At 33.1% G+C, this 13,042-nt stretch overlaps 3 protein-coding genes and 1 long non-coding RNA gene across 4 annotated transcripts; 1 reads left to right on the top strand and 3 right to left on the bottom strand.

Moving 5' to 3' along the window:
* Positions 1-633: 633 nt before the first annotated feature.
* Positions 634-4,257, top strand: LOC112940941 (uncharacterized). Its single transcript, XR_003245387.2, has 2 exons — positions 634-797; positions 3,350-4,257. It is a non-coding gene; the product is annotated as an uncharacterized lncRNA (long non-coding RNA).
* A 432-nt stretch (positions 4,258-4,689) lies between these two features.
* Positions 4,690-5,043, bottom strand: LOC112940884 (uncharacterized). The gene has a single exon (XM_026029118.1). The coding sequence runs from the start codon at positions 5,041-5,043 to the stop codon at positions 4,690-4,692; it is 354 nt and encodes a 117-aa protein (XP_025884903.1).
* A 3,030-nt stretch (positions 5,044-8,073) lies between these two features.
* On the bottom strand, positions 8,074-10,227 carry LOC101244551 (uncharacterized). The gene has a single exon (XM_004233707.5). The coding sequence runs from the start codon at positions 9,069-9,071 to the stop codon at positions 8,193-8,195; it is 879 nt and encodes a 292-aa protein (XP_004233755.1). The 5' UTR covers positions 9,072-10,227; the 3' UTR covers positions 8,074-8,192.
* Positions 10,228-11,105: 878 nt separating this feature from the next.
* Positions 11,106-12,842, bottom strand: LOC101251536 (pentatricopeptide repeat-containing protein At2g17670). Its single transcript, XM_004232499.5, has one exon. It carries the CDS (start codon positions 12,705-12,707, stop codon positions 11,298-11,300), a length of 1,410 nt encoding a protein of 469 aa, XP_004232547.1. The 5' UTR covers positions 12,708-12,842; the 3' UTR covers positions 11,106-11,297.
* Between the last annotated feature and the right edge of the window lie 200 nt (positions 12,843-13,042).

Below are 13,042 nucleotides of genomic sequence, written 5' to 3'. Positions count from 1 at the left end.
ACCTGTATTTAATATCTGCAGTTTCATCGATACATCAACTTTATAATCGTTGTTGTGAAGGTAAGAACAGAGAGCAAGATCAACACATTCAACCTTATTGATTGTCTTTTCATCTCCCTTATAAGCTATTGATTTTGTTAAAAGCATTTTTGATAGCAAAGACCACCTGTTTTGCTTAGCCTTTGAAGCTGGCGAAGACAAGAAATAAAGTTGTGAACTTTGGACTGAGATGGTCAAGATTGATACTTGTCTTAGTACTCCAAATAGCTTAGATAAAGATTGATCTAAATCAACTTGAGTAAATGATTCTATCTTGTTTTCTATTTGTTTTGGTACTTTGAGGCTCTTGGCTATATCCTTTTTCAATTTTTTTCTTAAACTTATGTAGGCATTGAAGCAACTTTGTGTTGACACTCAATTTTGATCATCCACGATTTGATTAATTTTTAAAACTTCTTAGATCTTAAACAAATGAAAATAATTGATTTTTATCAAAAAAAGTAAAAAAATTCTGCCTTTTCCACATCGTTTTTCAAACAATTTTCAATTTTGCAGCAGTCCCACATCGGTATTTCATCCTTTTTGAAGATTTTTGGATTTCTATATAAACCCACTTCATTCCCTATTATAAGAGAGGAATTTTTAGGGGAAGACCAAATAGTACCCATAAAATTTTGAGAATTCTTGGTTTTATAGTTCAAAATTTTAAAGTGATTTTGTGGTTTTTCGAGTTGAGGAGAGGGAGTCGTCTCCTTCAAAAGCCAAAAGCGTAGTTTCGGTTCGCTGCCCAGTACCAGGTAATTTTTTTTTCTTAGCCTTGTTTTATTTAATTCCCAGTTCTTTTATGCTTTCTATTTATTTGGTGTTCTTAGCTTTGTTTTTGGTTTCCTGTGTTTTACTTTGGTTTAACAGCAGCCAAGAATGTTTTCTGTATTCTCACTGTTATGATTTTTGTTATAAATTTTCCAAGCATCTTAGGTGTTTTGTTTGTGTTTCTTATCCGAGATTAGTTTTAAAGTCTATTGTATTTTGGATTTAGTTCTTGCATTTGTTCTTGTGAACAATTAAGCATTTGGATTCGTATGTGCGCTTTTTTTAGAAATGTCAAATATATTAGTTTAGGTTCTGTTGCTCATGTTCTTCACTGTTGATATTTGTTCAAGTTTTAGGTTGTTAATTTGTTTTGGTATAGTTTTGAGTTCCTTTTGTAATTGTTACTTCAAACTTGTTTTTTTTCAAATATGTGAGTTCCTTGTAGATATAGTTTTGGGAACCATACTATAGATTTTTCTTTAAGTTTGGAAAAAAGTTTTCAAATAACTGCTTCATGAGTTTTATTTTTCTAGAATTCCTAAGCTGACCATTTTGGAAATTGTTCGCTCACTCCTGTTCCCTGTTAAATTTTTCGTTGTTCTCCCTAGTTCTCATATCTTTTCCCTTGCACTGCTGGTCATTATTTCATAGCATATATAATAAAAAGAAAACATAAAAGAGTTGGGAATTAAATAAAACAAGGATAAGAAGAAAAAGAAATTTACCTGGTTCTGGGCAGCGAACCGGAACTACGAGTTTGAAAGAGACAACTCCATCTCCTCAACTCGAAAAAACACAAAATCACGTTAAAATTTTGAACTATGGAACCAAGAATTCTCAAAATTTTATGGGTAAATTGGTCTTCTCCTAAAAAATTTTCCCTTAAAATAGTGAATGAAGTGGGTTTATATAGAAACCCAAAAATCCTCAAAAAGGATGAAATACCGATCTGGAACTGTTGTAAAATTGAAAATTATTTGAAAAACGATGTGGAAAAGGCAGAATTTTTTTATTTTTTATTTTAGATAAAATCAATTATTTTCATTTGTTTAAAATCTAAAAAGCTTTAAAAGTTAATCAAATCGTGGAGGGTCAAATTGGGTGTCAACAGATGCCCCTCTTTGCTTAGGATGGATGAAAGAGATGTGAGGCAAACGAAATTGACAAATCCAATTTGGTCCGACCATTAATTCATTTTCTCCTAAATGAAATTGCCTCTCCCACATCGTTTCTCAAACAATTTTCAATTTTACAATAGTCTCACATCGGTATTTCATCCTTTTTGAGGATTTTTGGGTTTCTATATAAACCCACTTCATTCACTATTTAAAGGGAGGATTTTGGAGGGGAAAACCAAAGAGTACCCATAAAATTTTAAGAATTCTTGGTTTCATAGTTCAAAATTTTAAAGTTTTTTTGTGGTTTTTCGAGTTGAGGAGATGGAGTCGTCTCTTTCAAACTCGTAGTTTTGGTTCGCTGACCAGACCCAGGTAAATTTTCTCTTAGCCTTGTTTTATTTAATTCCCGGCTCTTTTATGTTTTCTGTTTATTATATATGCTTAGCTTTGTTTTAGTAGTCATGTGTTAGACTTCGATTTGACCTTTTAGTAGTTACTAATGTTTATTTTGTTCCTATTGTTTTATTTATTTTTGTATAGTTGAAAATTTCCTAGATCCTTTGATGTTCTGTTCATATTTATCGCCTGTTTTGGTATCAAATATTAATGTGCGTTTCGGCCCTAACCCTTTGCTTGTTCCTATAGTGATAAGAATTCAATTATGTGTTTACACAACTGATTCATACAAATATTGAATGTTAGTTCAAGTCCTCCATTAAGAGTTGTTGCTTCGATTTTGAAAATGGCATGAGTTGTTGTTGGTTTGTCTCTTCACTTATTTTCCGAGATGTTTTTCCAGTAATCTCCCAATTTCATGTCTTTGTTTCTTCATGTTTCACTCTGTGTTTCTTGACTAAAATGTAGACTTCATAGTTAGTGATAAAAGAGGATTCATTAAGATAAGTCTTTCCTTATATATGAAGTTGTCTCCTTTATAAAAATTTTATTAATCGTATTACTAGAATTTTCATTAGTTTACTGTTAATATTCAAGCTTCCCTTTAGAATACTAGTTGCTTATGTTATCAAGGATCTACATCCGTATTGATATTTATTTGTATTCTCTGTTATAATAGTGCATAGGTTAAGATATTTTACTCAATACATAGAGCATTTTCCTATTTTGTTGAAGTCAAGGCAGTGTTTTTTTTTATGTTAGTAATTTTGGTTATTTGGTTTGTTTGATAGCAAATTGTGTTTTGTGTATTTTTGTTTGATAGTAGTTCATTTTTATCTCAGTCTTGTTCAAGACACATGTTATTAATTCATCGTTCAAGGTGCTAATTCTCTTTTATTTGTTTGATTGCATGTGAAATCACTTTCGAGTCCCCATGGACTTCATTCCCATCTCTTGCACTTCTTCCTTGAGCCATAAAGGCTCAAAACATCTTCCTCGACTCGTAAATTCCTTTTAAACAGGTGTACAGGTTGAAAAACAGCAGAAATGCACAGCTGGAAATTGATTACTGGTTCATCAGAACCTGAAAAGTTGCTGGAAATTAATTTACAGGTGTTGAAGATGATGTATACCTGCTGTATACATATTGTATATACTGATATACAGGTTGACAGGCGTACAGGAAGCAAAAATTCGAAATCTGGGTTGATATCCCTCCAGATACACTGCTGAAAAGGAGCTTTCAACTTTCGAAAGTTGAAAAAAAAGGCTGATATACAGATTGTATACACTGATATACAGATATGCTACACCATAAATAGGTGTAAAAAGTGTGAATTGCAGGTTAACATACAGAGACGCCAAATTCATATATAATGCAGGAATAGGAAATGAATACGTGCATAGAATACAGCTCGTATATATTGATATACATCTTTTGGGCAGCGATATACAATTATTAAAACAGGATAAAAAATGGTACAGATACAAAGGCGCTGAAATAATATGGAAAATACAGAGGAATCGCGAGAAATGCGTATTCAAACAAAATACATGGCTCAAAAGTCCAAAATGGAATTGGATGTATATCGTATACATCAGTATACATCATTATATACCTGTTTCTTTTTTTTTCAGGAAAATTGGGCCAGGGCCCTTCAGCAATTTTTAAATAGGCCCAAAAGCCTAATGTTTTTGCAGATTTTAATTAGTTAAGGGGGCCCAAGCCTACATTTTAAAAATCAGTATGGACAGGTGGGCCAAAGCCCAATTTTGATGAATTTGGGTATTTAGCCCAAATTCAAAATGTTCTTTTCTCTTCCTCTTTTATTTATATATTGTTTGAATTAATTAATATTTGGTAGAATTTTAATAATCTCCTAAAGGCCAACCATTTCTTTTATTATTATAAATTTCACTATTTTTTTTACTTAGTTTGTTTTTTATTGACTTTTGTCAAAAGTTTAGGTTATTTCCCGTTAGAAATTTCCTCTAAATATTTCTCCTTATAAATAACAAAAAGAATAAAAAATAGAATAAAATATATAAAACAAATTTTCTCTTTACTTAATTAAAATTTTAAATTTATTTAAGAGTCATTTAGTCAAATCGACGATCAACTGAAGTTAGCGGGCATCCCGAAGGCATAACATCTTCTCGGGATGTACATTTGAACTTTGAACTTTTTTCAAATGATTTTATCTGTTTTGAATCTTTTGAAATTAATTTTAAAGTTTTTCTTGATTTTGTCAAAAATCAAGTGGCAACTCCGTAATTTAGAAAGTTGATTTTTCTTAGATAATAAAATTAATTTATTTTCCGAAACTTAGTCATTTTTACTATTTTTAAGCAAAGAATATTTTTAAACATAAAAACACTCTGTATGCTTTGATTGAAGATCTTGCACTTGCTCCTTCATCATCAAGACTAGTTCCCTCGTCGTGCTACACGAGTCAATTAATCCAACAGAGGCCTCAAGGGCTTCCTCCGCTAATCGTCCCATTTGAATCGCCGGGGACACTAGAAGGTCTTGAACACAATTATACAACTCTGCTAGCCCTACAAGACCTTGTTGAATGGTGTTTAAACTAAAAGGTGTAGTTGTTGAAGAAATTGATGTTGATTCCCATGTTTTGAGCCTGTTTAGCTCAATCTCAACTCTGAGATACTCTGGCTGTGAACGAGACGGAAAGCTAATCGACCTAACATGAGCCATCTCTATATGTTTTCTCTAAAATAGGTTACATTAGGCTTTAGTCCCTTTCTCCTAATACTTATTTTCATATTGAGGATAGTTATATTGGTGCCGCCCCAATCATTATGTGTAACCGGCCTCACTGCCTAAGAGTTGAAATTAGCAAAATGGCATCTTTTAGTAGTTATTCCTACAACAATTCTACAAGTTTCAACATCACTAGCTGGCTTATTATTCTTGCTAGATACCAAAGAAAGCAAACCTAAACATATCTCAATTAGTAAACTCTTAATTTCACCAAGAAAAATACAAAAAATGAAATTACTGGATTTTGTGTTCTTTGAATACAATCTTTCACAATCGTTGTATTGTCTAGAGTTATTCCTATTGCTATTTTCTCAAGAGGGGTGTGTCTTTGGTTCGATTTTTTTTTTTTTATGAAAGGGAGATTTTATTGATGAATATTTGTGTGAAAATCCTATTTATGTCTTAGTTCTTCTCTCTTAAATAATTTTTGAGATTTGAGAGTCGTTAATATGTATTACTCGAACATAGGATAATATGGAGCTTCCTTTGTGTTATATTTGATCGTCAAGAACGTCAGACGCACCACACTTGCTTTGTGTTATATCAGAAGGAACGCTTGATATTGCTCATTAGTCCTCACTAATCCTTTTGGTTAAAAAGTTGTGTACATTATCTTACTATTAATGCATTGATTATTAAATAATTACTTGGTTAAGACCTAATATGATTATTAGCTAGAGCTAGATGATTATTGTAAAACTACCCTCTGAATAATTCAACTACTATCCTGAAACCATTGATCAATAGATCAGTAATTATATAATCAATGTTCGTCTAAACCTTTTGAAGTGTTAATTAAACATCATTAGACATGAATCGAAAACCAATTAGGTGATGTTTAATCAACCGTAAACATTCTTTGTCTTGATGTCTGTCATTATCATGTGATTTTATAATTTAATTATGCTATTTTATTTTGGCAGAAAGGTCGGAAAGCACGTTATTAATAAAATAGAACATAACAATTTTTAATTTAATTAGGTTGACTATCCAGTGTCAGGTGATCGTACATGGCATAATTCTTCTGTACAAAGAATTAATTAGGGACGGTTTTACACCTAAATAGTTGCTAGTATTTCCGGCTAATTAAAAAGAATACGTTGATTAATTAGTGTTAATTTTTTATTATACTTCTTAATAGCATAAAACAAATTAGTCAGCAGAAAATATGGTTTCAAGAAACCATTAACATGATGCAAGGCCATTGGACTGATCATAGTTAATTTGCATGAAAAATAATCAAATACCACAAACTTAAAATAACATAACTTTCAATTAACATTAAAGCCTTTTTGGCCGCCCAATCATATCAATGGCCAAATTTCCTATTCGAAAGTCCAAGAGAGACATATTCTAGCAAGTAGTTAATTTTTTTTTTTTGACAAAAATAGTGTGAACTTTCAAAATCTATAGCTGGCTAATCATTTTTGTTTTAGTACGTAGCAAGAATATACTGAAAACAAATTCAAAGAATTTGAAAGATTTTAAATAGCATGTTAAGAATTTCAATGTGCTAGATTTTGACTAGCTAACATCAAACAATTTTGATTAGGCCCATTTTCTGCGAGAAGATACACATATGGACAAATCCACTGCCACTCATAATATTTTACGATGAAGTGCATGTGATGACAGAAAGGTGTAGCTTCTTCAGGTGACACACTACATTATTTTAAATTCCTATTTCATGGTCCATCACTGAAAAGTTCTACTTCTTGCCATCATTACTCTACTACTAAGGGATGGAGCTAAAAAGATTGAGAGCACGTTTAGATCTATTTCAGTTGTTAATGAAATGAAATAAGAAATACAGGCGTTTTTATCTAACTACCCGTTTTGTTGATCATGGAAATGGATCTACAAAGATACAATTTTGTCCATATGATCAGGTTCAATGTAATTAGGATTGATCACACTAAATTGTGTAGTCATTTTCTTGTCCCTTCATTTAATTATTTCTCCTAGATAAATTCATATAATTAAGACTAACGATGCAGCATTCATCGTAAATCCATGAACCGTAATTTGGACAAGAAAAGCTGAAATAATTGAACATGTTTTTATCAACAATGATCATCTTGTTCCCATGTGATCGTCATTATCATGTGTTTTTTCATAAATTAGTCTTGTACTAATTAAGTACATTGCTAATTGTATTCTCCACTAGACTAGAAAATAATTATACAAAAAAGATCTTGTCTATGGCAATTCAATCTCACATAATCGTACAAGACATAGTCCTTTAGCATGTCAAAATAATAATTAAGGATTCTACTCAAATGGTCACAAATTATTAAAACAGCCAACGCAATTCATGCATGTGGTTTAATTTATCGATGATTATTTGAGCTTAATTCATTGTATTTTGATTATACATTAACCAAATCTGAAGCACTGCTGGCTAAATATCTATCTAATTATTCCAATTATCAGTACACAATTTATTTGCTTTACAGCAGGAATCGATGACAATTATTATTAGTACTTTCAAATTCATGGATCCTGTAAATTAATTATAGCTCATACAATATACTACTAGTTTAAGATATATAAAACCTAAACCCCTTTTTCAGATCATTTTTTTAATCATTAGATTATCATATATGTTATTAATCTAAGTGTTTTAAAAGTCGAAGGCGTGACCACATAGAAAGTTAGCCCATATAGTTTTATTTATCAGATTTTTAAAAAGAATTTTTAAAATAAATAAAAAAGAAGTTAGAAATGCATAATCACAATATAATTTGTGTTATAGATTGGGTATACATCTGAAATGACTAGAAATTATTACTAGCCCGTGACCAATTCATGCTTGGATAGTCCCAACTTAGGAATTGAGAATCGCCACGTACAATAAGGCAGGTTAAAGATAATCGCTAAATATAATTTGAGATAGAAGAAATAGTAAACTAATTAGCTTAGACTTCGTTATGGTAAAAAGATAGAACACAAAGCAAGGAGATGTATCTCAAAGTTTAAGATTTAATTATAACTTTTTCTGAACTATTCATCTTCACTCTAACAAAATTTGTGTATAACCTATAGGTGAACTCTTATATATGTACAAGTAAGAATATGTGTTCTTAAAGCGCTAGAACATTAAGAAATGAAACTCTAGTTTGGATCAATTGCTTATACAAGCTTTCTAATCCAGCTTCAAATCCCTTTATACTTTCATCAAGCATCTGTAATCTCCTTCGTGCAATATTGACATCAACCTCACCATCATTCCTCTTAATCTCTTCGCGAAGATCGCCAAGAGCTATATCAACATTCCCCATTTCATTAAAAAATTGACTACTTTTACAAGAACCTGATTTTGTGATCATCAATTTCGAAATCATTGACCATCCACTAGGCTTAAATTTTGTATCTTGGTAGGATAAAAATACCAAAAGAGCTTTAAAAACTGATCTACTTATTCCTGTTACTTCTCTAAAGTGTTGTTCAGTGTCCAGAAACAGAGTGCATCCAACTCTGTTCTCCATATGTTTCAATTTCCTCAAGTTTTTTCCAATCTCCTTTTTCATTTTCTTCCTTAAGGTTAAATAATTACCAATGTCCCTTTCGATGCTTGAATTTCCACCTTTTCGTCGTAACGCTGATTGAAGATGCTGCACTTGTTCCTTAATAGTACAAAATAAATTTCTAATTGTAGCACACGAGTCAAGTAACTCAAGTGATCCTTCTACTGCCTCTTCTACAAAAGCCCCATTTTGATGTTGAACAAGAGTTTTTTGTGTGCTTGGACACTGAATTAGTTCCTGAAATGAATTGTATAATTCTACAAGCCCAACAATACCAGCCTGAATTGTATCTCCACTATGCGACGACGACGTTTCGGAGTTTTTCAGCTTGTGTAATTCATCTTCAATTTTTAGGCCATTAGGATGTAATCTTGTAGGCAAGCTAATAGATCTAACAGGAAATAATAAACTTTTAGATTTATATGAGATTGCCATTTGTTTTGGAAGAAAGGACTCACTAGTTCTTTTTGATGTAACAAATTAAATGATTCGAGAGTCTATTTATAGGTACATGACTTTTTTTTCCTGGAATTAATTTGTATGTGACAGCTATTAACCTAGGCAACAATTGTTTTTTTTTTTCAGTAATATTGTTACGTCATTAACCAACAATATGCAATTTGTTAGAGAACAATTTTTTATTCCTTGCGTTTTATGGCCTCAGAATTTGCAACGTTTTGACAATCATTAATTAATTGGATGAATTCTAAATTCAATCATTGAGTATAGAGAGCTGTACTATGCCTTGTTTTTCTCCAACAATTTTCTGCAAGATTCCCTTTTTTTAGATTTTAATCGTATACTTGAATTAAAGGATTTTATTTTAACATACATGGGAAATTGTACATGTTTCTGGACATTACATGCATCTGGAAAATTTCGATTGGTTAACACTTAACAGCACTAGTTACCGGTTGCATTGATAAAGAGCTAGCTAGGTATAGGGTTTTTGGTGAACAAGAATCATATAGGCTATAGCTGGATAACATTTTTATGTATATATAATGGGTTTCCCACGTAATTTTGTTCATATTCATTACTCAGGGCTCAAACTAAAAACATCGATGGAGCAATTCCTCTATTGATACCACAATCCGTGTTAGTCAAAATTTGTCTATTTGCTTGTAATGAATGGGTAGACAAAGGATAAGTTTAGGTTATAGAAAATTATGGTATCTTTGAAATTGAGGTGAGGTTGTGTTTAAAGATTATATTTACGTAGGAACAAATAAAGATTTGGTAAGGAGAAGGTCGGCGATTTGTTGGGTGACTAATGCAACAGATGAAAATATAATATACTCCATGCTTCTTGAGTGAACGAACCATTTGTCATTAATTCAATCACAACTTCACTTTTCAAACTTCATTAGACATACAACAAACAAGGGTTCCATGGGATTCAGAACAAATTATATTTTTTTCCATAAATTGGCGTTATTATCAAAAGAAATAAAGATGATGAACCAAGACACCCAATTGGTACACTGAAACCTAAGGATAATAAAGAGAACATGTTATTTTCAGTGTCAGAAAATACAGAGCATAGAACCTTATCCATGTATATGCATATTGTCATTTTGAGAAGAAAAAAAAAAGAGTAAAAAATCATTGCTGTGCAAACAAACCAAGAGACAATCAAGAAGATTTCTTGTTCGCAGATCCCATGAGAACAAGAGACATCAACATGTGACAGAATCATAATCCAAAATTCATGGAATGGAGCAATACAAGATGATGTAGCCTGACCCATTCTAACCAGCCCAGTCAGCCATTTGCTTCAGCTAAACAATTTTTGGGCCTTGAAAGCTGTTTGGGAGTTAAGATATGGTCCAATTTCTATCGTGGAGTCTAGTCTAGAATCGAGACTAAGAGCTACAAAACTACAATAAGCAACAGGGAACCAAACTGGAGAATTGCAGAGTTAAAATGGACTCTCCTGCTTCATTTCAGAAACATTATATCATATAAACTGAAGATGGTCTTCGGTTCTATTCAATCAGCTGCATATAAGGATCCTTCTTCATATAATGGTGTGGTGCTTCCAATCTCTTATAACACACACACAATAACAGGATGGTTCTTTAATTTAGGAGAAAGTTCAATAAAGCTTCTAGTCGGCCAAGCTGAGGAGGCCTTGTGTCTTAAAATGGCAGTCGACCTCTTGGGATCACTTCCTGCCATTCCAACTCTTTGCATTATGAATCAGCTCCTTGAAAGGCCAGTTATTGACCTCATTAGACACCGTTAGGTGCTATACCCACGTTCAGTTCAAAGATTCCAAATAAGAGCACAACTAGACAAGGTATAGTTGGTAAATGCTTTAAACGCTCCCAAGTCATTTGTTCAATCGAGTGTTCTACATTTATTCATTTTCTAAATGAGTGGAAAATAGTTAATGTTCCATACTCTTCTATCTTGAGAATCCTGTTATATTTACAATTAATTCAGACACAGAGTTCCTGCCATATGTATAATAAATTCAAACACTCCTGTGTATTTCATAACATGAAAAAGTACATAAAAAGAATCAAATGATGAGAAGATTTGACTTCTCAAGCTCATAGAGGAGCACTTGGAGAAGTGACAAATCTCGAAGCAAGATTAACAATGCCCATGAATAAGTACAACACTTCAGATAAATCAGAGTACCAGCAATGGAGATCAAATGACAAGTCCCTGCTCTCTAGCCTTCTTAAGCCACTTCAAAGTACTCTCCAATGTTGTATACGCAGCAACATCAGTCAAACTCTTGCTCTCTATTGCATAATCAAAAACTTCATAAGCATCTGCTACTCTGCCATTCCGACAGAGAGCTCTGAGAAAAGTTCCATAAGATCCTGTCTCAAGCTTCGTACCATTCTGTTTCATAACATCATACAGTTTCATTCCCTTATCCAACAATCTTCCCTTACATAACCCATGAAGCAATGTATTATATGTACACGAATTAGGAGCACAGCCCCGTGCTTCCATTTTCTCCAACAAAGCCACCGCCCCTAATGGATCTGCTTCTCTACACATCCCATTCATTAACGAAGTATACGTGACTGCATCTGGAACATGGCCTTCCTCCATCATAACATTCAAAAACTTCTTAGCATCTTTCACCCTTCCCGACTTAGACAATCCATATATCAATGTATTATATGTCACAAGGTCAGGCTTCACTCCTTCCTCCTGCATTTTCTTGTATACACCCAACACTTCACCCCCTTGACTTAACATACAATAACCCTTCATAATTGTATTATAAACATAGCAATCAGGCTTGTAGCCTTCCTCACTCAGAACTCCTAATAATCTAGTCGCTTCCCTAAGATTTTTACTATTACAAACATTGTCAATCATAATTGTATATGTAACAAGATCAGGTTTTATATCAAAACCTTCCCTCATTTCTTTAATAAAGTTATTCATGGTACTCAAAGGCCTGTTCTTGCACAAATGCCTAATAATAAAATTATAAGTATATGTATCAGGGGGAGAGTCTTTGGAGGAAAGTTCTTTCACTAGCTCAATGGCTTGCTCTTCGTGGCCGGAAGAGCAAAGGGTCCTCACAGCAATGTCTGTGGAGACCTTATTAGGAGGGAAACCATTGGTAGTCATAAGATTAAGAACCTGATGAACAGGGGATAAAGAAAGGTCAACAGACTTACAAGATTGGACGAGGAGAACATGGTATGTAAACCTGTCAGGGGAGAAAGGAGGGTGAACCTTGATCATGTGATTAAGGAAAAAGATTGAATCTTGGAGAGTTGAATTGGAGGAAAATGATTGAAGAACTGCATTATAAAATTTGTTGTCTGTAGAGGGGTTTCTGGTACTGGAAATCAGAGAATTGAAAAGGGTTTTAGCATCTGAAAGAGATGTTGAATCAAAGGCTAGAATAGATGATGGAAGCTGGGGTTCAGTAATTGATGTGGGTTTTTTCTTGGGTGATTGTGATTTTTTGGGATAATAATGGGGTTTTGAGGTTGGAGGTGGGGATGGGGATGGGGATGGAGATGGAGTTTTGATGAGAGTGTTTACAGCAAAGTTAGCTGACCTTAAGGAAGGTGGTAATTTCCCCATTTTCTCAGCTGTTTCTTCGTCTTGTTGTAACCACTTCTTCCTTCTGTGAGGACAAAATTAGGGTTCTGCAAGGGTTTATCATTTCGATCTCCGTCATGCCAAAGAAGAAATGCCAAGTACAGATACGGGTCATTTTGGCCCATTGGATTACAAAGGCCCATTTTCCTATTTAATAACCCCTGGCCCACTGGGCCTATCGGGGATTGAAACTTAAAGCCCAAAAAATATCACACAACATATCATACATGGATCAATTTAGAAAAAATGGCACAGCATGATATCCCATTTTACTAATTGGCAACATATAGCCTCCTTTTATTTTATTGATAAAAAAG

The sequence above is a fragment of the Solanum lycopersicum genome, chromosome 2, assembly GCF_036512215.1.
Source record: "Solanum lycopersicum chromosome 2, SLM_r2.1".
NCBI classification, from domain to species: Eukaryota; Viridiplantae; Streptophyta; class Magnoliopsida; order Solanales; family Solanaceae; genus Solanum; species Solanum lycopersicum.
This window is presented reverse-complemented; position numbering and strand designations above follow the sequence as displayed.

Bases quoted from the DNA above. Each gene is read 5' to 3' on its own strand.
- LOC101251536 (XM_004232499.5), bottom strand. From the start codon at position 12,707: ATGGGGAAATTACCACCTTCCTTAAGGTCAGCTAACTTTGCTGTAAAC.
- LOC101244551 (XM_004233707.5), bottom strand. From the start codon at position 9,071: ATGGCAATCTCATATAAATCTAAAAGTTTATTATTTCCTGTTAGATCT.
- LOC112940884 (XM_026029118.1), bottom strand. From the start codon at position 5,043: ATGGCTCATGTTAGGTCGATTAGCTTTCCGTCTCGTTCACAGCCAGAG.